Source organism: Lycium ferocissimum, chromosome 3, assembly GCF_029784015.1.
Source record: "Lycium ferocissimum isolate CSIRO_LF1 chromosome 3, AGI_CSIRO_Lferr_CH_V1, whole genome shotgun sequence".
Taxonomy (NCBI): Eukaryota; Viridiplantae; Streptophyta; class Magnoliopsida; order Solanales; family Solanaceae; genus Lycium; species Lycium ferocissimum.
The window spans coordinates 67,812,486-67,838,829 of record NC_081344.1 but is presented as its reverse complement, the minus strand read 5'-3'; the positions used below and the strand labels follow the sequence as shown (position 1 = coordinate 67,838,829).

Sequence of the window (26,344 nt, the reverse complement as noted above, 5' to 3'; positions counted from 1 at the left end):
AGGAAGTTGTCTGCGTCTCTTTGAAGGTGGAGAATTTGTTTGATTCGTCCGTTGTTGTTGTTTACCCTTAGAAAGGTGGGGGGGGGGGGGGGGGGGGGGGGGGGGGGGGGGGGAGTAGTGCGAAATCATCATACTCATCCACTTTGCATATTGTGACTTGGGTACCTTCATGGGCATCAACTAAGACATTTTTGTCTCTTGTATCTCGACGACAACAACATCGGGCAATCGGAGGCTCTCCAACTCACTTGCTAGTGGGGATTGTATTTGCAAATGTACGGCTACGTGGAAGAAACAAATAAATATTTAATTAGTGTGTTATAAAACTAGTCACACTTACATTATGAATAATGAAATACAGGGAAATATTATGAAATGTACAACCCAAAATAGTTACATTGTGATAAGGAAAATACACAGAAATATAATGAAATACAAAAAATCAGAAAAAAAAACCACCAGAAAGCACAAATACGACAAGTAGATCAGTGGAGTACAAATAAAATCAGTAAGACATAATTGCAAAATAAAATGCTATGAAAAACATAAAAATAAGTTAGAGTGTTCGAATATTACCGACTGTTTGTCGTCTCTAAAAATGCCTTCCATCAAAATATTGTAGTTTGGCTGATTGTTAATGGACCTCCAATTCAACATTATTGGAATGGAATTTTCGGATTTAAGAGCGAGATACGATGGAACTCTTGAACAACACTCATAAAGCCAAACTTGCATAGCCAGTGGCATCCCATGGATCCTATAATACTGTGTTGTGGCGGAATACTTCTTGCTGATGCTTCTAATCAACTCGGTAAAAGATTCTTTGCCCCATGGATAATCTACATACCTTCCATCCTCAACCACTTCAAAATGAACCCTTGGTATATTCGTTTTCCTAGGCTCACCGCAAAAGATGTATGTATTTATAAAAAAACAGAATTGCAAACTTAACAGCGTCCTCATCATTATCTCCCCAACACTTATTCTTAAAGCAATCAATCAACTCCAATCTTTTTACTCTACTCCTGGTTCCACCAAAATAATCATCCATAATCCTATTCGGTTTTTCCTCATCGTATGTAAATTGACCTTCATCGGCTACACAATTTAGCCCGCTCATAAGGGCAAATTCTCTCATGGTAAATCGCAATACGGTACCATTTATATCGATTGTCAAGCAATTAGAAGTGCTCTCCTTGAGCTCTCTTACCATGAAGCACCTAAAAATACGTGCTTGAACCTCCGAATCTCTGCATTCCGAGGAATTTCCAAATATTGTCTTGGAAAAGATCTCTAACTGTGGAACAGTTAGCTTACTCTTGAGATCTTTGAACACCTCGATATTCGTGTACCGTTGCATCGATGGAGCCTCTTCAGGATGACTCTTAACATAGAATTTAGTTTCCTAAAATAAAAATGCAACACTAAGTTAAGACAGAAACAATTGTATAAAACATAGACACAGACACCAAAATTAACACATATATATACAACAAAAATATACACACAAAAAAATTGCATAAGACAACTAACACAGCTTTTAAAATATATAAGTACAATAAAATATACAGAATAGTAAACATACGTACTTGTGAAATATATAGAAATATAATGAAATACAGTTAACTACAAACACAGCTACCACAATTATGTTATATATGATATAAACTACAGTTGATGCACATATACATTTTATTAAATACACAGAAATATACTGAATTGCATACAAAAATATGTTGAAATATACAGAAATATAGTGAAATACAAAACAACAAAATCGAAAAAATTCATCAATACCTGTTCATCCTCTTCCAGATCTACATCTTTAACAACCTTTTTACCCTTAACGTCAGAAGAAGTCTTGGTTACTTTTCTCTTGTTTTGTTGAGCAACTTTAGAACCTTTTTGACTGGTACATCATCTTTGCGCTTGCTCGATTTTGCAACTTCAGTTCGTTGAAGTTGACGCATCCTTGATGGGTCATAAATCTTCTTGCTTCTTCTCTCAGCAACAATTTTAGCAGATTCTCCTGCAATTGCAAGTTGTTGTTATGAAAATCCCAAAGAGAAACTAGGACCATCATAAACATCGCGACTACCTCGAGTATTCCTGCTTGGAGTATCTCTTTCCGCCATTAAAATGGAGAATTAGATCTTGTTTTAAACACTCTAACAATGGCTGAAAACAGAAAAAAAGGAATGAAAAGAAACAAAGAAAACGATGAAATATAAGAATAAATATAGAGAAATACAACAAAGAAAATAAAAAAATTCTAATAAATTAGCAAAATTCGTTACCTATACTGTGTGGGTAACGATTAAGGAAGATGGAATCGTGCTAATAATGATGATAGATAATGGGCGTATAATACGGTTGAAAATATTGAAGATGGGAGAGAAATTAATTTGAAAAGAGAAGAGATTGGGAGTTATTGGGAAGCATGGGCCGTAAGTTTAGGGGAAATACAGACGGTTTGTAGACCAGTTACAACTGGTAATTTTGAAATTAATTTAAGCTACTAAAAATAAATAAAATAAAAGATAGCTATTATTAATAAATAAGTCTTAGAGGTAGTTATGTCCAGTAAATTTTCCTTTAAATTCTATGTCAGCAATAGAGTCCAATATAGTGTACTGGGTGAAAGTCTCCTAATTTCATTAGCCCTCAGTACGTACATTATAGCCGCTTGATTCGTGTAAAATGATTGCAATAATTCCGAAGTTTATTGAGAGACGTGGAGCAATAAACGTTGCATTTGCATGGAAGAAAACGACCTTACAAAAATCTTCTATGCTTTATTTACAAATCATATATGTTATGTTTAGTGATTTCTTGTGAAAATACATTTAACTAAAGTACTATTTGTAATAGATACAAAACTATAAATCTCCAACAGTAAACTTATCATTATTCACTAAAATTGTTTAAAAATAAATTAAAATATCAACAGTGAAATTGGGCCTACATAAGTATATTAAGTTAATCTCCCCATACATAAAAAGAAATGCATTAATATTTAAAGGATAGAATTTTTTTGTTAATAAATATTTAAAGGATGGAATTTTTTTGTTAATAAATAATCAAGAATATTTAAAGTTTTTTAACCACGATTATATCGATTAATAGGTGGTCTAAATATATAAGTTTAATTCCAAAAAGCCTAATAAGGGACTGATGCCTAAATTCACTCCTAAAAATTAAATACATTGATTCGAACTGTGAAACCGACTCAAATTGATGAAAAATTCGATTTGGTAGTTTGATTTGATTTTAAATTAGAGAAAATTCGACTGGGACAAAGTTGTTTAACTTATGTGTATACGACCACTAGATTTCTAATTAGAAGATCTCGATTGGGACAAAGTTATTCAACTTATGTGTACACGATCCCTAGAAATCGTTTGATTTGATTTCTTTTTTGTATATATGTTTGGGATGTTTTCATATTTAATGTTTTTCTGTAGTATTGGACCAAAGTTGTTTCAACTTTTCTGGACATGATTTTTACCCGAGGAGTCAATTTTCTAAAAGTATTTTCATAAATAAGAGTACTTCTTTTTTATTCCAAAAATGACAGACTTCTTTTCCATTTTTGCAATATTGTGAAATCACTTACGGTTAATGAAGGACCACTAATTAAGGGATTAAGTCACATCCTAATTAATACTTATCATTTTCTCTTTCATCATCATCTTTCTCACTAACTAAGAAATTAGTTTACGAATGATAGAAATTAGTTTACGAATGATTCTAATTAACATGTACATATCCCCTTCTCTTTCATCATTAATTTTTCCACTAATTAAGGAATTCGTTTAACACTAATTATCCCTATTTTCAGTTTGATTATATATTTATACCATGTGTATTCATAGGGATATCTTTATTATACCATCAATGTCTTTTATTATACCATGTATATCTTTATTATACTGTATATATTATTAGATATACACACATAAAATGGTGTAAAATTTTATTTTTCTTCTAAATATACTTTCAATAAATTTAGGGGGATATATTCATGGTATAAATTTGTTATATCAAAAGTTTTTAATTTTTTTTTTTACATATAAATTTATATTTGTAATATATGCTTGGTATAAAACTTTTGTATCTAAAATATACCATGTAATTTTATGGTATAAAATTTTATATCTAAAATAAACTATGTATATTTATGTTATAAAAAAATTATACCATAAATATACCATGTATTTTATGGTATAAATATAGAATATGACAAATTCAAATATTGTTATATTTCTAGTACAATTTTATGGGATATAAAGGTTACCATTGTATATTCATGGAATAAATTTGCTATATTGAAAGCACTTTTTTTGTGATTTTTTAATTAAAATATAAATATTTATTTATAGTATATGTAAGATATAAATGGAACGTAATTGTGGTGAGAGGGAGATATTTTTTGAGCAAAAAAGTAGGAAAAAAATCAGTTGGTTTGTTAGTGCTAGCTATATATATTAATTAAATAATTATGCTAACATTTTGTAAATATTTTTATATTTTTGTATAGTTACGTTTTTTTCCCAACTCTGGAAAGTTACGCAAATGTACCCTTCGGCCAATAAGTTTACCAACATGGCCGATATATATACTACCAATATACTTTAGCTGTATATGCTTCGTAAAGGTATGTATAATATATGTATATTTAGTATACAATGTACTCTTCTGCATACATTTTACCCTCCCCAGACCCCACCTGGTGAGATTTTACTGGGTATGTTGTTATTGTTGTACTATAAAGTGTACACTTCGACTGTATATATTATCTATATGTATGTTAGTATATGTATATTTAGTATAATTGTGTACATATTTTGTATATGTATCTACACTACCTATATATTGTGTACATATTTTGTAAATTTGATGGACGAATACTATTTGGCTATAATCTTACAAAGCCTTCATTACTCTTTCCTATTTTCTTTTCAGAAAATTTTTATGTCTTATTTTATAGTTAGATTGATTATGTTGCAAAAGAACTGTTCTAAGGAAACGCTGTAATTTAGATTTGAGACTATCCACTATGTATTATTATAGTTACTTGATTAATCTCCTGTATTTCTATTTTTCTTATACATAAAAGTATCTCTTGTGGCAAAGGTCTATCGGAAACAACCGCTCTACCTCCTAAGGTAGATTTAAGGGCTGCATACACTTTATTCCCCTAGACCCCATTTTTGTGGAATTACACTGGGTATGTTGTTGTAGTAATACTTTATTTTTTTTCTACATTTACCTTTTTGACGAATGATAGACACATCGATTATTTATTTTTCTCTTGCTTTTAAGAATGTGATTATGTACGTGAATGTGTATATGAAGAGCCCAGAAACAAAAATAAACGACATTTATGTTAGTTTAATGCGACTATAGAGTTTTTGAACCGGAATAGTTAGTTTGATTTTTTCTTTGAAAAACTAACTCAATTGAAACCATATAAACCCCTACAAAAGTATTGGTTTCACTTTGGTTATTTCATTGTTGAGATGACTTGACCCATTGGATTTACTCGAAATGACAGCTAAAAGAAATTTGTATGGACTTTCGCTAATCTCAAATGAGTCACGTATCCCTATTAAAAGAGCGTTTGTATACCATACCGGTTGCTACAGCCTACATGACCTTTGCATTGCATTTGCATATCACATCATGTCATTTTATTGATTGTCTTTGATGCTTAATTGAAAGATTGGTTATATTGTGATTATCTAACTTGACTGATCACGTAGATATTTGTTGAACTGTGTTAAACTTATAGGATTACGATTATGCCCTTTTGAGCACACATTTAATTAATAGAAGATTCAATTTATTTTCTTTTTTAACGTCTACTCACTTCTGAACAACTTTATATGACTGAAGTTCAAGTAAAATTTATTAAACTTCAAGAATATGGACATGAACTTTAGACAAAAATGGCTGATGTCCAGCAAAAATATCTAAAGTTCAGGGAGAATGCTCGAATGTCAGCTATATGAAACTTTAGAGTGTTAGATTTTGTCAATACTAACTTCAGTCGGGCAAGAGATCCTATTTTCACACTTCAGTCACTACATATTTAAGATGTTATGAAATGTAAAAATTTATGAACTTAGGGCATCACTTAAATATTAGCACCAAATTGAATTTGTGTGCGTTTAGTTTCATACATGTAGTGGATAATATAAGACAACTCTATAATAATAACAAAAGATATCTTTAAAACCATATAGCTTTGGCGCAGTTCTTGTTAAGTTTTAACCTAATAGTACAAGATCTCAAATAATGACACTAATTAATCAAATGATTAGTTTCCTGATTAAGCTGGACAAAGACCTTCAACAGAGCCTAGAGACATATAGGATTTTGTAATTTGAATTTGGGATAGTGGCGATTCGAAGATTTTACTTCCTGTCCTAAATTAATATTTGGGACAATAGCACTTTTCGTTCCTTAATATTTAATAAATTTTGATTTTGATTCTTGTGATATATGACTTAGCACATTTAATCTTCTATTAATTAAGTAGGCGTTTGGCCATGCGATATGCAATCATGATTTCATATTTTGATTTTAAATCAGCGTTTGTTGCAATTTGCACAAAATTTCAACTTCAACTTCATATCATGATTTCAAATCCCAAATTCTCCAAAAAGGTGTGATTTGGAATTTCAAATCATGATTTCCAAATTTTTAAATATAAAACTTGACCCATAATTTTATATTTTGTAAACAAAGATCTATAAGTTGGTAGATATATTTGCCAACTATATTTACAACAATTTATATCAAATATTAAAAAATCTGCAAGTTGGTAGTATATTAAGAGATTGTCCATACCATGTGGGAGTATTATATAAAAGAACAGTTACAGTACAACTCATGTTCAATATTCTTTTTTATTGAACTAAAGTTTGACAATTGATGTATTTTTCAGAAAGGCATTTTAGTAGCGTATTCATTTTGTTATGTGCTAGGATTTGCTCATTTGGTAAGATTGTATAAGAACTGGAAAAGTTTTGATGGTTTTCACAACTTGTGGGATTTTTATATCTATAAGGAAACATACAACTTAAGAAATCCAAATTGCATGTCCAAACAAAACTTCAACTTCAAATCATCACAATTCAAATCACTGATTTCATATCATGGTTTCAAATCATGTCCAAACGGCTCCTGAATGTGTACTTTTTGTCCCTTTATATAAGAAATATGTTATATTTGACCTAACTTTTAAAACCATATTACCCTCAGTATAGAGTAAAAATACAAGCTTAATATAATACATGGATATTAACTGATGAAACAATCAATAATTATCATAAATTTGTGAATATTCACAAGCAAAAAGATCAAAAGTGCACATTTTAAGTAATTGAATGTTAAATATCCTTAGTCAGCTATCAATTGGACTAGAATTAGAATTTACTAATAACTGAAAGACCAAAATATATATTATAAAATAAATATTATTTACTAATATATAAAATGATTTTTTTTGTCAAGCGGTAGAGACTAGAGAGTACCCTACGTGTGGTAAAAAAATTCAAGTTTCATCAGAAAGACAGGACATCATGAAATGTCTCTGCACATCAATACTACACACATTGTTAGGTTTTCTTAGAGGTTTGATTTGGACCAAACAACCTGAAGGGAAAACATGCCAAAGATAATTTCTAATCCACAGTACACTATACAAGACAAACAATTGCATACATATATATATGTTAATTTAAATTGAAGTTCTTGAAAAGGAGTTATCCAAGTACCAAACATATGTACCAACTATTATGTTCGTGCGTATGTTTTTGTCTGTACCTCATTGCCTTTGGAATCTAAGGAAAAAAATGATAGATTGATTGAGAGGGTAGAATTTGCCTTTTAATTTATTGGGGTTGTTGATGAAATTAATCTTAGTAAAATAGTACCCCCAAGTCCCAACTCAGGTGTTACTGTTCGGATTTCGAGAATCGTACATTTTAATTTTGACCATGAGTTCGGATATGAAAATTTTAAATTTTTAAAAAATAAATTCACATATTTAAAAACAACATAATAAATATTATAAGTGACGGTAATTACACGAGGAGGGAGAATATCAGTCTACTAAGTGTAACCCAATTATTTCTCTAAAAGTGAAGCTATTATTTACCCCAAATGTTTCGTTAAGTTGGAAAAAAGATAAATAATTATACGGAAAAGGGTCAAATATACTCCTGAACTGTGACAAAATGGTTAAATATACCCCTCGTTATACTTTGGGTCAAAATATACCCTTACCGTTATACTTTGGGTTCAGATATACTCCTCTATTATACTTTGGGTCCAAATATACCCCTCCTCCGTTAAAATTGTCCATGGTGGACATGAGATATGATGTGGCACTGACAACTAGGTGAGGTGGACACCACATGGCATGCCACCTCACCACCCCCAACCCATTTACCCCTCTCTTCCCCTTCTTTTTCCACCACTACCATCTCCTCCCCTCCACAACCTTTGCTACCATTAGCACCACCTTCATCTCAATAGTTAGACTTAGGTAAAAATTACTTAAAGTGCTCATCAAACTGAATACTTCCACTGATTCCAGTGAAGATCTTTCTCCTTTTTTGATTAAAAATGCAAACTGAAATACAAAGTTGGATACTCATCCCTTTATTTAATTAATAGTTAGTTTTGTTAATTAGTACTATAGAGAACCAAAAAACGCACAATTACCGTGAAACCTTGTTTTTTTTTTTTTTTTTTAATCAAAGCAAGCATATATATATTTATAGCATGTAAAAACTCAATAAAGAAAACAGAAAAGAAGAAAACAAAATAAATAAAATTTTCAAAATCATGAATTTTCTCAAAATGTTTACTTAGAATTGGCAAAGGTTGATGTCAGTGGTGGCCCTCTAATATGATGAAGGTGGAGATGGTGGTGTGGTGGTGCTACTGGTGGCAAAGGTTGTGGAGAGAAGGAGATGGTAGTGGTGAAAGAAGAAGGAAAAAGAGGGGTAATGGATTGGGGTGGTGAGGTGGCATGCCATGTGGTGTCCACCTCACCTAGTTGTCGGTGCCACATCATAGCTCATGTCCACCATGGACAATTTTAATGGAGGAGGGGATATATTTGGACCCAAAGTATAATAGAGGGGTATATTTGAACCCAAAGTATAACGGGAAGGGTATATTTGGACCCAAAGTATAACGAGGGGTATATTTAACCCTTTTGTGATAGTTCAGGGGTATATTTGACCCTTTTCCGATAATTATATGCATCCGTTATTTACAACAATAAATGCAAAATATGTATTTCAAATATGCATATTTATCACTTAATTGTATTTGAATGATATATAGTCTCACTTTAATATTTATACGAAGGTTAAATTACTCAATTTAATGCAAAAATCAAGTGTGAGTAAGTTTATATCATTCTGACAAGAAGTAGAAAGGTATGGAAAATGTAAAAAACAACAGTTGAATATGAATTATAATTTAGTCATTATAGAGGAGTTTAACTTATATATCCGTACTTGATAGTGTAAAACCACCGAGGGTAGTTGTAGGAATGAATACGATCCTTAACTCTTAAGTAGATTTCTTAATTCAAGAAGATAGAATGGAACAAGTCATGGTACATGGAAGACTTCCCTCTTTAATAGGCCATATGTACGCGGTGAAAATCCAAATTAGTCGGAACCTCAAAACGATTATCTGAATCGAGAAGGGAAAAAAAAGGAATTGTCCGTCTTATTTTTAGGTATTTCTGCATTAGCTCTTTGAACTCATCGAAAGTTAGAAGTTATCATATAATATAATTATATCAATAAAACCCCAAATGCTTTTACTTTAGAAAGAAAAATGTGGTTTCTATAGGAAAAAACTTTATCCATTATTGTGGAAAATCAGCTGCATAGTGGCTACCTACCAAGACATTTCTATTCCTAATGCATTGTAGCAAGGTTGATTACACATCCAGAAAGTGACATAGAACTACCTATAAACTTTTGAAAAACAAATAGTATGCTATTTATTGAGACAATACATGGAGACATCTATATATTCAAGTCTATTTCTTGTGGAATAAATGTAGGCTCAAATATAGGCATCAAGTGTGATCCTTTTCAACAACAGATCTTTGGACTTGATTGTGTTTGCATCTCTCTCTCTCTGCACATGCTTGTATAGCAGAAAATGATGGGTTGAATAGAAGGTTTTCCAATTCTTGATATTGTATTTGAGCTAATATATATTGATAGTGTAATAAATTTTTTATTATTCATGTAACTTGCTTACTCTTTAGTTTGCGATTATCAACAATGCTAGATAATATATATATGATTAGTTGCAATCATCTTTTAAGCGATTCGATAAGGTATGATATTATAGACTAAAAATAAGACAATTTGAGTTGAGTTCAAGTTATATACAACTTTAGTGTAGTTTAACACGTGATAACATGTTAGTTACCATTTTATTTAAGTTTTAAGTTATATACACTATTGGTGTAAGAACTTTTTACCCTATCAAGTCACTTCCTGTTAGCAGGTGACCTACCTTATTTTCAAGATTACATATCTCACGCGTTTGAAGGAGATACATTTAGATATCCGTTAGCCGACATGATAGTGTAAAAAGCTCTATTTAAGCTAACGGTGTATATAATTTGAACTTTTTTTTTACTATTTTTTCAAATTAACACTTATCATAAAAACTAAATAAAATATCTTTATAAGAGACATAATTATGTAAATATTTTGACACTGCTTACTACTGTACTGCCAAAAGAGTAATCAATTAATAAAACCTAACCGTGACCATAATGGCTGAGCCACCTTCGTCGAAGGAATTGACTTCTTTTCATTGAAAAATTACAACGTATAGATCGATTAACTTTTTGTATGTACATTTATTATATGTTAAATTTTCTTAATTTTTTCGCCTATTCATTGTTTAATATTTCGAAGTCACTTAATAAATTTTTGACTTTACCACTGCATTAACATGAACAATAATATAAGTATTACTAGTACTTACATGAATTGCTAATAATGTAGTATTACTAAAGTGGGATTATGGAAAAGGACAGTAACTTTTTGCAGAATAAGAGGCTGGGGCCTGGGAGTAGTTGAAGTTTTGTTACTGGGTTGGGAAAATTTGAAGACAGTAGGAAAATGTGTGCAGGAGAATCTGAGAACTAGACATAGCAAAACAGAGGGTAACTGTTCACTCTAATATCGAGGTCCTTCACCCTTTTGTTTAAGTTTGTATTATATGCATGCTTTAGTGGTATCAAAATTTGATTTTTATATATTTGGATGTATAGAGAATTTTTAGTTCTTCATGTATTTTAACCTGTTGAAGTAGATAATTTGTACTATTATATATTGAATTACTAGTTTTTGTGGGACATTACAAGTGATTATAGTATCTGTTTTGGTGATTTACATTGTAAAAACATATTTTCATTGTCGAGGCGGATCAATAATATAATTCTATTGGATTTAATTTTTAAGGTTTGTAGAATTTAACTCATTATATTTTTGAAGTTATGGATTCATATTTATATAATTTATTTGCTATTTTAGATTCTATTGGATTTAATTTTTAAGGTTTGTAGAATTTAACTCATTATATTTTTGAAGTTATGGATTCATATATATAATTTATTTGCTATTTTAGTGAAATGTTACACATAACTTTATGCTAAACGTCAAAAGTATTGGATTTAGATGAAGCGGGCACCGTAATGTAAGAGATTTAAGTTAAATCTACTAATAGTGTAAATTAGTTTTACATAATTGAAATATGATAAATTATAACAGATTATTATTCTATTTTTCATATTAACTTATTAGATTTGTTACGAAAAGTTATTTATTATTGTAGGTCAACTTAATCTTCCAATGCAAAAAATTTAATCGATTTAAGTCATACCTGCTAACAATGTAAGTATTCTTACACCATCAAGTCAATTTATATTAATTTGGTAAGAAAATTTACTTATAGTTGTAAGTGAATTTAACCTGATGGTATAAGAAATTAATTCACTGACAATGCACAAAATTTAACCTCTTGGTAATATAAATGTTCAAGTTATTATATATTCATTGATAGTGTAATGTATTTAAACAATCAGGTTACCTATAAGATAATTATAGACAAATCTTTAAACATTAGTTAGTACTTAAGTTGGTAAAAATAGTAACTGTCACATGTTAAATAGCAATAATATTGTAAAAAATCTTTACATAGTATATAACTTAAATTCATATAACAAGTCAAAATATTATCGATTAAATTATAAATGTTAATTTCTTTTACACTATATGCATAAATAAGTCAAATAATTTCTTGCCACCTTCTTTCTGCAGTTTTCCCTCAATTTCTTCTACTTCCTTAACTACACTTTCCTCTCTTTCTCTCTCTCTCTCTCTCTCTCTCGTATGTGAGTCAGAATGATCAAAGTTATCAAATTTGCATTTAGCAGATCTTGATTTACTTTGTAATAATTTGTCTTAATTTCACTATAATATATCTTTGTGGTCATCATTCTTCTCCTCTTGTCCATGGAGTCCTACTGCAGTGTCAGATGGAGGATTATACAGAAAAAAATCCTTCTCTTTTTCTCAATTTCCTTCTTCTTCCTCTTCTTTTTTGCAGCTTACAACACCCCCATCTCTACAAGTCTCTATGGTAAGTTTTTGATTATATTTCATATTTTAAACATACACTAATCATCTGGATATCATAATAAATATAGGGATTTAAGTTATGAGTTTAGGTTTCTACAAAAAAACTGGGTAATTGTGGAGGTTGAAAGTTGCAATTCGCAGAGGTTTTAGCCTCCATAGTTAGAAACACTGACAACACAAAGATCCTTACATAATTAGAGTGTTTTAACATATTATAGCATGTTAATTACTATTATTCATCCCATTTGATGTGAAGGTGTAACTATTTGGGGAGTTAAACAATTTTTTTGTTACAATTTTCTCATTTTTTTTTGAAATATTGTGAATAATAGCTATGTTGATTTGTACTAGTACTTTTTGTGTAGTTTTCAAATATATAAATTTTATTTTAAAATTTTTAAAAAATTTATATTTGATTTCATAATTAAATTTAAGTGTTTTGATCACCCTCATACTCCGAACCCCTTCATATAAATTGGGATAAAGCAAATAATTTTTAATTTGTTTTCATCTCTTAATTATCCTCTAGCGAAGTTTAATTAACATTAAGATATTTTCTTTATTAATGCTGCATAACCTAATTTAATTACGATTTATCTTATATTCACTGACAGTGAAAATAAAATCTTGATATGAATAGTGCAATTTAACTTGATGGAGAAGGTTTTTCTGTATGCAAAGTTATTAGTTTTATTTATTATAGGAAGTGCCTTTAATTAAGCTCAAGATGACATGATAGTTTAAATTTTGTATATTATCAGCGTTTAGAAGTTAAATACTGCTATTGAATTAGTTATGGCTAAATGTATATTTTACTTTTTGACCTTCATGCTCTTTTCCATTTTCATCTTTACAGAAATCAATTTTGGGTTGGCCGCTAAAGCTGATTTTTCCTTCCAGGTGTGTTAACTATCTACTTATAGTTCCCAATCTTTAACTTGTACACATTCACTTTGTTTCTCACTTGAGTCAGTTAGTTACAGTTTATGACAATTGATGGGGAGAATGTAAGTACCAAAACTATTACCTTGATTTTCTAGGAACCAACCAATATTTGGTGCACTTTTATAGGTTGAACAAGAGTACTGACTAAAAAAATTAGTCTATTAAGTGAGAGAGTCATATCAACCTACAAACTCACTAATGATACTCTTTGTAATCAATGGAAATAATTGGTCCACAACAATCGCCCGCGTTTGAGGACCAACCAATATTAACATTTTAGTCAGTCATTCAGAAAAAATGTCACCCGCCTAACCCTAATAGATTATAGTCATTGCTGGTGTATACTCAACATATACCAAGTGTATAATTACTGATGATTATACTTGCTAAAATCTGTAAATAATAAATAATGAAGATTAGGATTATTTGTTGTGAGCTCTGTTGATGTGTAGTGTAAAAATTTCTTGTTATAAGCTAGGAATTACATCCAATGACCTTTTGACTCCCATATCTATGAGTAAACCTTTTGGATCAAAAATCAAAATTTTTGTCCATATTGCAACCGAGATTAAAAGTTCAAAATCATCTACCTCCAGGGGCGGATTTAGCTTAGTATATGGGGGTTCCCAGGAACCCCCATGTATTTATTCGGATCCTGTATTTGTATTGAAAAATTCAAGAATATATATTAAATACGACTTGGGAACCCACAAACATAACCATTCTCTTTATTTTTTTAATTTGATATGGGTTGGAATCCATTCTTGTAAATCACCCGTTATAGGTTGAACAGGAAAGCCCAACTCACTATTAAATTGGCATTTCTACTTATAAATCCACTAGGACTAATATTCTTGACCATCAACGAGTAAGACAATTGGTTCTCAATATGCACTCAATTTTCTATGATCTGAGTAAATTTATAAACACAGATTTGGCGCGACTAATTAGTAGTAGCAAACTATAAATCTATATACACGTTTAGTATAAAGAGTTATCTCTTCTGTGCTTTCCCAATTATCAAATCGTTCCAACAATATAATGACATTGGTGCGGCATATCCGGAGTTTAAACCTTATGAATTCAAACTTTAAGGTTTTTAGTGTTGAATACTTTATATTTTAACATTATGAATTTATATCTACTATTTATTAGAATTGTAATGAAACTTATGCATAAATATGTGTCCAATTCGCATAAAAAACATTAGGGTAGCTTCAATTGAACAAGCTCAACCTTAAAGAAAAAAGGTGGCAGTCCGGCGTTGACCGCATCAACTTTGCCACTGATGAAGACGAAGGCTAGGCGAGAGACTAGGTCACCTTACTGATTTGGTAGAGAAGGGTAGATTAGTTTAGATCGCTCACAGTAGTTCTACCCATACAAAAGATTATCAGGAGGAGACAACTCATTTTATGATTCTAATCGAGAAAGACTAATAAAATGAAACAGAAAAGGGCTAAAATACCCCTAAACTATTCGAAATAGGTCAAATATACTCTCTGTTACCTTTTTGACTCAAAAAAACTCTCGCATTTACATATTTGGCTCAAATACGCCCTCCGACTAGCTAAATAGTTCAAATACATCCTTCCTACTAACGGTTGCTCCAAAATAAGGAGAAACGAATCAATTTCTCTTACGAGTTTATATATTTCAGGAGCCAGATTAAGTAGGTAATGAACAAATAAAAATTCAGTTGAATCCGATAACATAATGTTACATCTGCCCCTGTATAATGGGGTCCATTTTTGTTATGGAAATATGTAGGCGTGCACGTTAACATGTAGAAAGGGAGACAACAGTCTCTGTCTTCGTCCTAATTTGTCAAGTCTTCTCTTCTTTCTGATTTTCAACCAGCGCATTGAACGGAGCAATGTTCTCACGTGCTTCTTCATAGCCCATATATATCACTATATATCCTCGTGTCTAGGGCCACATGTCAATTACTGATTTTTGTGCTACTGAATATTAGGTTAGTAGTCAACAAAACTCAGCCAAAAGAAAAACATGGAAACAGAAAAAAAATATTTGAAATAAACCTGAAGTTGTGTTTGTTATAAACTCAACTTGGAAAAAATTTAGTAGGCGTTTGGCCATGAAAATCAATATTTTTTTATTTTATTTGGAATTTTGAAGATCGAGTTGTGTTTGGTTATAGTTTTTGCAGAGAATATTAGGTTGTTTGAATATAATGAAAATGAAAAAAGTAAAAATAAGGTTTTAGGTATTTTTTAAATTCCAAATACCACTTCAAGTTGTATTTGGAATTTTCATGGTCAAACGGTAATTTTCAAAAAAAGTAAAAAAAAATCCAGAAAAAGGTGAAAACTTCTCATGGCCAAACGGTTGTAAAGGTTGAATATTTGAGAGCGAAATCTGTCAATTTACTTGAAATACTCCTCAAACTATCATTTTTATATTTTATCTGAATTTTTAATGGAAAAAGGTCAAAAATTCCCTAGCGTATTGAAAATGGTTCAAATATGTCCTCCTTTCACCTATTAGATCATAATTGCCTTAACATTAATTTTTGGTTAAAAATGACTGAAAATTAATGTTAAGACAAGTGGGGTCATTTTGAACCCAAAATTAATTTTAAGAGCAATTGTGGTCAAAAGGTGGTAGGAGGACAAATTTGAACCATTTTCAGTACATTAGAGCCATTTTTAACTCTTTTAGTAATTTTGAATACGGAAACTTCAATTTATTAAATATTGAAAAAATATTTGATGCCCATATGGCGTAGTATCTCTATTTGTTTTTATTTTTTTTTTATTTTAGGTCAATAAAATGTTAAATTCTATCCTTTATGTTGCTCAGTTTCCGGGAGGAGCTAAGGGGCCTTATTTTTTGGATAAGATGCACCTACCTAATATTAGGATCAGATATGATAAGACCAACTTTTTTGTTAGCTAAATGTATAGCATTTTGATTTCTGAGAATGTATAGCTATGTTTTACATTCTCCTTGATGGAGATTGCATTGGCAATCAGTGATGTATATAGGCAATGGCGGACCTATGTGATGTACTATGGGTGCTTAAGCACCCACTGCTACTTGTGACAAACACTATTATTTGTATAACAAATCTAGTAATTCATTCAAATTTATTAACTGAGAACTCACTCTATGTAGTAATTTTCAAACTAAAAATAGTTGAGCACCCATGATATAAAATTTATGGATCCGCCCCTGTTAATATAGGGGGTTTAGTCCCCCACCCCTGCTTCATGAATAATATTACTATCACCACAACTCCAATCCTGGAAATTTATTTTTAAAAAAAATCCATTATGTTAGATTCTTTTTTTGAATATTTTCTGAAAATCATACCTTTATATTACCTGAGGCAGAAATCCAAGAAGGCCACGGGAAATACAAGGAGGATTTTAGGCGGGCTAGGATCGTCGCCACCACGGTGCATGTCAAAATGCGGCAGATGCACACCATGCCGGCCAGTCCACGTGGCGGTGCCACCGGGGACTCCGGTGACTGCTGAGTACTACCCAGAAGCTTGGAGGTGCAAGTGTGGCAACAAGTTGTACATGCCCTAGTTATCATTCATATATATAGCAAAATTGAAGGATATAAATGTCAAGGTCTTACTTGTTACATTTGATGGCTAGCTGCTAGGAATATCAATAGGAACTAATTAATTGACGTTTACTCTATATTATGAGGAAATGATATATAGTGATAGTATGGTTTATTGTATCCATTTGAGGATCTGATGTTTTATGTGTACATATATAATTTGTCCACCAATACAATTCAGAGCTACTTTCCTCAATGTTGATTTTGTTTCTCATTTTTCGGAGCTACTTTTGAGCTGATTGGCTTGGTCACTCTGAAAGAGATCTTTTTATGTAAAATATTAATGTATTTTAATCCGTCTCATTTTTTATCAGGATGCCAATTTCACTCAGGCTTTCACTTCACCTCCGTGGCGGTGGGAGTTTTGGCTAGGATCCTTACCATGTGTATTAATATTCAAATAATTATAGAAGGGAGGGGAACATAAAATCTTACATTCTTAAATAAAAAAGATTGACAAGTTCAATCTTAAAGTCTTGATCTACTAAACACCTAGGAGGACTCCTCTTTTTACAGTCCATTCTAATTTCATTTGTTATAGACAATTATATGCAGTTATACTATCTTTCAAATGATTCAATTTTGTAAAAGAAATAGTAGTATATTGTAAAAGTATCATTTCTTTCTTCTTATTTTCAAGAATGATTGAACGGTTTTGAAGACATGAGAATTCGTGGATATGTTTTTGTGTGAATTTCCCCCTAATGAAATTTGAAGAGGCACATTCAGAGGTGGAATCGGGATTTGCAGTTTATGAATTCAGAATTCTAGTCCTTTTATTACTGGATTCTAAATTAGTAATTTGTACATATTTAATGATGTTTAGACAAATATAAAGTTTAAACTAAAATTACTGAATTCGACTCCGTAACCGAAGCTCTAACTCTACCTGTGCACTATGTTCAAATCAAGAAAGCAGAATTTGGAGCTGGGGATTTTGGCTTGTATTGGCAGTGTGTGATGCCTCCCATATGCATGTCATGTCTGCCATTCAGCTTGGGGGGCCTTCTTTTTTTTTTTTTTGACAGAAACTACATGCAAATGCTCTTTGTGTAGGACATGCTCGAGAGACATCGAGGGGGTTTGGATTGGCTTATTTTAAGTATTTATTGACTTTTAAGCACTTTTCTACTTTTTGTGGTATTTAAGAAAGATAAAAAGTGATTTTAAGTATTTATTTTTAGGCCAGAAAAGTATAAAAATAAGCCGAAAGCCAAAAGTGGGTATTCCCAATTTATAGCTTTTAGCTTTTAACTTATAAGCTACTTTTAACAAAACCAATCCAAATACCCTCATAATTTAATATTTAAGCTCAACGCGCGAGTTCAAAGTTTTAATTTAAACTTCTTTGAAATAATTTATTAATATTTAAACTTCACGAGTTCAAAGTTATAATTTGAATTACTTTGAAAGTAAGAATTCAAAACCTAACATTAAATTACTTTTTCAGGAATTTATTTGTACACAATATATTTATTGTGGCGGATCCACAAAGCTAGTTACGGGTTCCGCAGAACTCAATAGTTTTGATTCAAAGTTTATATTTGTTTGGACTTTAATATGTACAAATTATATTCAGAACTCAATAAGCAAAAATAATTTTAAGTTAAAACCCAAAAAATTAAACTTCTGACTCCGCCTCTATATAGATGTATGATCTAAGCTGAAATTGAAAATAATTGGTTCAGTTGAACTCACTCTCAACTCTATGTGTCCGTCTCTGCCATCTATGGTTCTCACAATCTCACTCTCACTTTGAGGCGAATTCAACGTGCTAACGTCAGTTTATCTCAACGCAATATTTTTGTTGCTAAATATAAATTTATATGTAAAAGTCCACTAAAATTTCAATAAATATTAAATTTAAACTTATAAATTTAAAATTATTACGAATTCCATACTAAAAATCTTAAAGATCGAACTATGTAATTAAAATTTTGAATCCGCTCTATTCCCAATCCCTCCCAGTCCCACCTGCGCAAAATCAAACAAAAGTGGGCTCCCATAGAAAGACTGAATAATAATTGTACTCTGAAACTCTTATTCAAATATCTGGAAAAGGATAAAAAAGAAAGAAAAAAAGGATAAAAAAGAAAGAAAAAAACTTACTAATTAACCTTCATTTCTTATTTCTCCTACCCACGCAAAATTATTTTAGAGTATGACGCATGCAGTCAAACTTCCATATCTACCTGGAGCTACCATATCATATAAGCAAATTGAATGGATGATTTAAATTGGATAGGTTTGATCTTTAAGGTTTTTAATATTTAAATTCCTTGTGCATTTAAAATTATAAGTTCCGACCTGTTAAAATTCTAATAAGTTTATGTATTTATGCCTTCTACTATAAAATACTGGCTTCGGATGAATCAATATACTTCATTCTTCTCGGACATAATCCCTCCGGTTCATAATAAGTTTAGCCTTTTAAGTTTGATTCAAAATAAGTGTCCACTTACAAAATCAAGAAGGAATAAATTGTTTTCTTCTAAATTTATTCCTATTTAGATAAGTCAATCTCTATTTAATCAAGAAACTACATTAATTTGGTAATAAGTATTTAATTAAGAGTAGTTTAGTCAAAATATCTTTTTTTCCTAGAAGTTATAATATTTTCTTAAGGGGTGTGCTAAAGGCTAAAGTGAGCACTTATTTTGAACCGGAGGAAGTACTAATTTGAAGTCCAGAATTCGTCTCTAATTAAGCTCAAATGTTATGTCTTTGAAATGGGGTAAAAATTCACAAATAACCACTTTTCACTTCATGTAATTGAAAAACATCTACTACCACAAAATTTCAAATTTCACGTGTGAACCTTAGACGTTCCGCCTCTGATCAATTGACAAAATTGCATAGGTCTGCATGTCAGAAATGATCTGTTTTCGTTAGTCAACAGGTCATCTATCGAAACTTCCAAGTAGGCTATCTTGAGTCTGCATGGGCTGGATTTTCATTTCTTATCACAATAAAAGTTGACATGGGCCATGAAATGGGCTTTTGTACCGGCTAACTGGACAAAAAATTGCAACAAAAAATAATTGATTCTGCTAATAATACCAGTGCTGAAGAAGATGAATCATGTTATAAAATAATATTAAAAATACACGACAACGAAAGATATAGCCAAAGAAGATAGGGGAGCGAGAGAGATTTTATTGTTCTTTCAATTGATGTCCAAATGAACTGAATTGACTTTCTATTTATAGAAGAAAGAAGCATAGACATTTCGAGATTTAAAATCGAGACTTTTCGAAAAATAGTGACAAGGCTACACCTTGCAACTACAATGCTACCTAAATGAGCTCTCGCAAGCTACACATTTTGAGTGCATTTATGCCATTCTGTTGGGAAGCCCTAAAAAGCTTTTTTTGAGATGCCATATTGCTCAGCTACTTGCAAGCAATTTTACTATTGATTATAAGTTTACCCAATTGCAAGCTTATCCAAAAAATCATATATTTGAATGGACATTCATAATAAGGTGTAAAATCCCAACAACAACAACCCAGTCAAATCCCACAATGTTGGGTCTGAGGAGGGTAGAGTGTACGCAGACCTTACTCCTAAAGTAAGGCCTACTAATTTAAAGACCCGTCGAATAAAAGCATAAAAAGAGGTCAGATAAGGCCAAGAAATTCAAAGCGATATGGAAATGAAAATAACGAAAGCGACTAAGTCATGATGAAGCAGTTTGCAAAGGGTGGTAGCTATCACGGATAAAATAAAATAAAATAGTCCGTAATACGATGTATTTATAACAAATCATATTTTTTTATACACGAACAAAATTATGGAGTTGGTGAACACAACATGGTGACTCAGAGATCTCAACGACTAGATATGCTTGAATCAGCCAAAAGAGACATGCTTGCTCATAGCCTCATATGAGTTGATCTCCTTCGCCCTTCCTTCGTTCACCTAATTAATTCTTTATTAGTCACTCTCCTTCAATTTATGTAACTTCAGAAGCAGAACGAGAATTTAAATTTTGTGGGTTCTGAATTGTCACCGAATTCATAGTTTGTCTTAGTTACTAGGTTCGCAATTAAATATTTTTACATATTAATCAATTCCTTACATAAATAAATAGAAGTTAGGTCTGGTCAAATCCGTACGCTGTAAGAAATACTCAGCCTCCGCCTAGGGTAATTATATTTAATTGAGCACAAAATTTAAGAAAAAATTAGAAAACATTTTTAAATTTGTGGTTTAGACATGTCATAACATTTATCTGGCGACAAATTTTTTGAAACCTGTGGTTTTAAATATATCGTAACTTTCGTATGTCAATAAAAGCTTGTCATTAAGACTTAAATGTATATTTGTAAGAAGTGTTTTTTTTTTTTTGAATTTTCTCTTCTAATTTTTTCGTGTTTGGTTGGTCAAAATATTTTCTCTAGAAAAATAAGTTCTTTAAAAACTAAGAAAATGACTTTCCTGGTGTGAGTAAGGAAGTCATTTTCCACGAGCGACATTCCGTACATTGTACCTTCTGAATAAACATATTTTATTATGTTTACAGTTTAGAGATATAACTGTATGTCTCCTGTTCCTTTCTTTTTTTATATATATTTATCCGGCAAAAAAAGTCATTTTCCAAGTCTTAAACTATCTGCGATCCATTACACATTTAATATATTTAAAAGTGATATTTTTTACCCCTCCAGAGCTGATGTGTCATAAAAAATAATTATATTTAAATAATAGGAGAGGGAGGTCAATTTTTTTTTTTGCAACTTCTTTATTCAACCATCCCCCTTCTCCTCCACATTCCCGCCACCCCAACCCCATTCTCCTCACCTTCCCGCCACCCCCAAAACCCTTTTCTCCTTCCTCTCCCGTGTGATCCCACCCCTCTCTTCGCCATATACCTCCCACCCCCACCCCCCCCTTCCCAAACCTTTTTCTTCTTCATTTCACCATCACCACCACCGCCTTCATTGTTGCCCATTTGAAGGGCAGTTCGTGCAATTTCTTCATTGCCCATTTGAAGGGCAGTCCGTGCAATTTCTTCACTGTTGCCCATTTAAAGGGCAGTCCGTGCAATTTCTTCATTGCCCATTTGAAGAGCGGTTCGTGCAATTTCTTCATTGTTTAATAACAATGAAGAAAATTTCCCATTTGATACAAATTTCTTCAATATTTCCCATATTATTTTATAGGTAGATTAGATGCAAATTTGGTGACCGGAAAATGAAGAAGATCGGAAAAAATGGAAGCTCACCAGAAAATATTGAAGCTCACCGGAAAATATTGAAGCTCATTGGAAACAATGGAGGTTATACAATAAGAAAGGGAGTAGGGATGAAGAAAGAAAAAGGGGGGGGGGAAGAGAGAGAGAGGAGAAAGAGAAAAAATTAAAATTTAAAATTAGAGGATTTTTGTCGTGGCACTGACGTGGACCGATGTGGAATTGATGTAGGAAGAGTGTGTACACTCTCCCCTAATACAACTGGTCATATTGTATCAGGGAGTAAAAAATATCACTTTTAAATATATTAGGTGTGTAATGGGTCGCCATGATAGTTTAAGTGTGAAAATAACTTTTGGGGTATAATTTAAGGGTCAATTTATGTCTTTTGCCTATTTATTCCCCTATCTATTATATCTCAATTAGTTTTGAAATCTAAAGTTTAGGACCATAACCTAAGTCACTGACCCTGAATTTCATGCTTTGTGTTTCTTTGTCCAAGTTGTTTCTTACTTTATGAATCTGAATTGAGGACGTACGTACAGATTAAATTCTAAATATATACACATCATCAGTGTTAATATTTAGGACATAATTAAACATAATCGTTTTACATGAAAATTTATGCATCCTATTACAGAGATTATATTATGTTAGATGCTAGTCCGTTTCCTATTTTTTTAAGTATTTAAATCTCCTACCTATTACCATATCCCTATTAACCTTGAAATCTGAATCTGGTCATCTTTTCATTTTCAATTCATAATGTTCCCTCAACAACTCTTTTCTTGTCTTTGTTACGACTTTTATTAGCTTATATTCATTTTAAAATTTCACCATTGGTTTAGAACTGCATACTCCCTTCTTTAGATTTCGAGAGTTAAACGAGTTTTATTTGATCGCAATTTCTTCAATGTCTTTTAAAATTATTAATTATTGACTTATATCATGGGTGGTGGTGGACTCAGACTCTACTGATCATATTTCTGGTAGCAAATCACTCTTGTCAAATATTGTTTACTCATAGTCTCTTCCTCCTGTTACTTTAGCCAATGGGATCCAAACAAAACCAAAAGGAGTTGGACAAGCTAATTCCCTATATTCTCTTGCTCTAAAATATGTTTTTTATGTCCTTGGTTGTCCTTTTAATCTTGCATCTGTCAGTCGTTTGACGCGTGCCCTAAATTGTCCCAAATTCTATCCATTATGTTGCTCAATTTTCGGGAGGAGCTAAGGGGCCTTATTTTTTGGCTAAGATGCACCTGCCTAATATTCGGATCAGATATGATAAGATCAACTTTTTTGTTAGCTAAATGTATAGCATTCTCATTTCTGAGAATGTATAGCTATGTTTTACATTCTCTTTGATGGAACTATCTCATTTCTGAGAATGTATAGCTATGTTTTACATTCTCTTTGATGGAACTAGCATTGGCAATCAGTGATGTATAAAGGAGGTAAGGTCTAGTCCCCCACCCCTACTTCATGAATAATATTACATCACCACAACTTCAATCCTGGAAATTTATAAAAAAATAAAAAATCCATCATGTTAGATTCTTTTTCTGAATATTTTCTGAAAATCATACCTTTATATTACCTGAGGCAGAAATTCAAGAAGGCATTATTACAAGGAGGATTTTAGGCGGCTATATCGTCGCACCTTATGTAGTATGTCAAAGGGTGCAGCAGATGCACACCATGCCGGCCAGTCCACGTGGCATGCCACCAGGGACTCCAGTGACTGCTAGTCTCTACCCAGAAGCTTGGAGGTGCAAGTGTGGCAACAAGTTGTACATGCCCTAGTTATCATTCATATATATAGCAAAATTGAAGGATATAAATGTCAAGGTCTTACTTGTTACATTTAATGGCTAGCTAGGAATATCAATAGGAATCAATTAATTGACGTTTACTCTATATTATGAGGAAATGATATATAGTGATAGTATGGTTTATAGTATCCATCTGAGGATCTGATGTTTTATGTGTGCATATATAATTTGTCTGCCAATACAATTCAGAGCTATTTTCTTCAATGTTGATTTTGTTTTTCATTTTTCGGAGCAACTTTTGAGCTGATTGGCTTGGTCACTCTGAGAGAGATCTTTTTATGTAAAATATTAATGTATTTTAATCCGTCTCATTTTTTATCAGGATGCCAATTTCACCCAGGCTTTCACTTCACCTCCGTGGCGGTGGGAGTTTTGTCTAGGATCCTTACCATGTGTATTAATATTCAAATAATTATAGAAGGGAGGGGAACATAAAATCTTACGTTCTTAAATAAAAAAGATTGACAAGTTCAATCTTAAAGTCTTGATCTACTATACACCTAGGAGGACGAGTCCAGCGTCGAAATGACACAAAATTGGACCAAAATTTCCAAAAAGGTTTGGTGATTCAATTTAATCGTGTAGCCTATAGATTTACTCCCAGTTATTAACGGTCCTCTATTTCCGTCTTCTTCAAAAAAAAAAAAAAAAAAAAATTTAAGGGCAAATCGATTTGGATCATGATTTTGTGTGAGTTTCCCCCTCATGAATCGTGTAATGTAGGCACATTAGAGTTAAATTTTTTTTTCTTGTTACTTTTCTTAAATGTTTGGCAGCCATTAGTTTGGTAGTACGTTATTAATTCTGTGGAAAATTGCTTAGCATATATGCAGAAATTAAGTAGTCGATATATGCAGAAATTACTACTACTATTATCCCATGCTTTCATATGTTTAATAATGTAATTTTAACTACTTTTCGAGTTTTCGTGATGTTATTAAGACTTATTTTTGGTTTTTCATTTGTTGCCACATTTGATTCAAGAATATTTTAACTCAAACAAAGCCATACAATAATTAAAAATTTGTGAAATAATGTGTGAACATACAGAAAACACAAAAAATAAGTTTAATAAATGTCACACAATAAAGACAACAACATATTCGTGGAAGATTACATAAGGAAATAACGACGTACAACTTAGGAAAAAACATAATAATGAAAAAATAACATCTATTGATTTCGCAAGGGGTATATTCTTAGTTATAACTTTTACCCTATATAACTTCCCCTAACCATCGGCAGGTCTCTATCCATTTCTTTCCTTCTTCTACTATTTAATTCACGAAGTTCGCGTTTTGCAATTAAATTGAATAGAGAAGGTGGCCAATAGAGATGAGTGTCATCTATTTCTTGCATGCATTCTCAACTTTAATAAGAGAAAATAGTAAGTCGTGTACCAAGCTACGATTTAGAATTTAAACATTTTGTCTGGTAGCAAGAAATGGAAGATGTGGAAATTACACACTTCATGCCTATCTGGATTATTATCTCTCAAGTATCTTTAAGTTAAAAGAGTAATTTTCTCTCTTGCTTAAGTTGAAAGAGTTCACCTGCACAATATGTGACTATTTGAAAAGATAAACAAAAAGAAAGAGTTGAAAGTGCAATGACCAAATACACAATTTGTGACTATTTGAAAAATGGCTATTTCAAACACAATGTGTGATTAAAGATGGGACTCTTAACAGTGCAAAATCAAATTAAAAAATCTAATACACATTCGTAATTATCGATTTGAAAAATGGCTATTTGGCAGTCTAGACATTTTTACATTGTCCTTCTTTCCCCCCTTGCCACAATTAGTTTGCCGGCGCTCTCTTTTAGATCCACATTGGTGAACCTCCTCTTGTATCCCTACCGCATCCTGTAAATGCCATACAAAAGATATGCCATTTGGTTCAATTAAAAATATCAAAAGAAAGTGAAGAAAACCAAAAAGCACATGCATGATTCATGCATGCACATACTTGTTCAAAATAAGAAAACCTACAGCAAATTTTTGAGCTAAGCAATTCACTCGAGATCATACACTGAATACATTGTTGCAGCATAGTTAATTTACGCAA

The 26,344-nt window shown here is 31.7% G+C and overlaps 1 protein-coding gene across 1 annotated transcript; it reads left to right on the top strand.

Annotated features, from left to right (window-relative positions):
• The first annotated feature begins 12,345 nt into the window (after nt 1-12,345).
• LOC132050506 (EPIDERMAL PATTERNING FACTOR-like protein 6) lies at nt 12,346-17,563 on the top strand. Its single transcript, XM_059441771.1, has 3 exons — nt 12,346-12,705; nt 13,561-13,604; nt 17,006-17,563. Exons 1-3 carry the CDS (start codon nt 12,579-12,581, stop codon nt 17,204-17,206), a joined length of 372 nt encoding a protein of 123 aa, XP_059297754.1. The 5' UTR covers nt 12,346-12,578; the 3' UTR covers nt 17,207-17,563.
• Nucleotides 17,564-26,344: the final 8,781 nt, after the last annotated feature.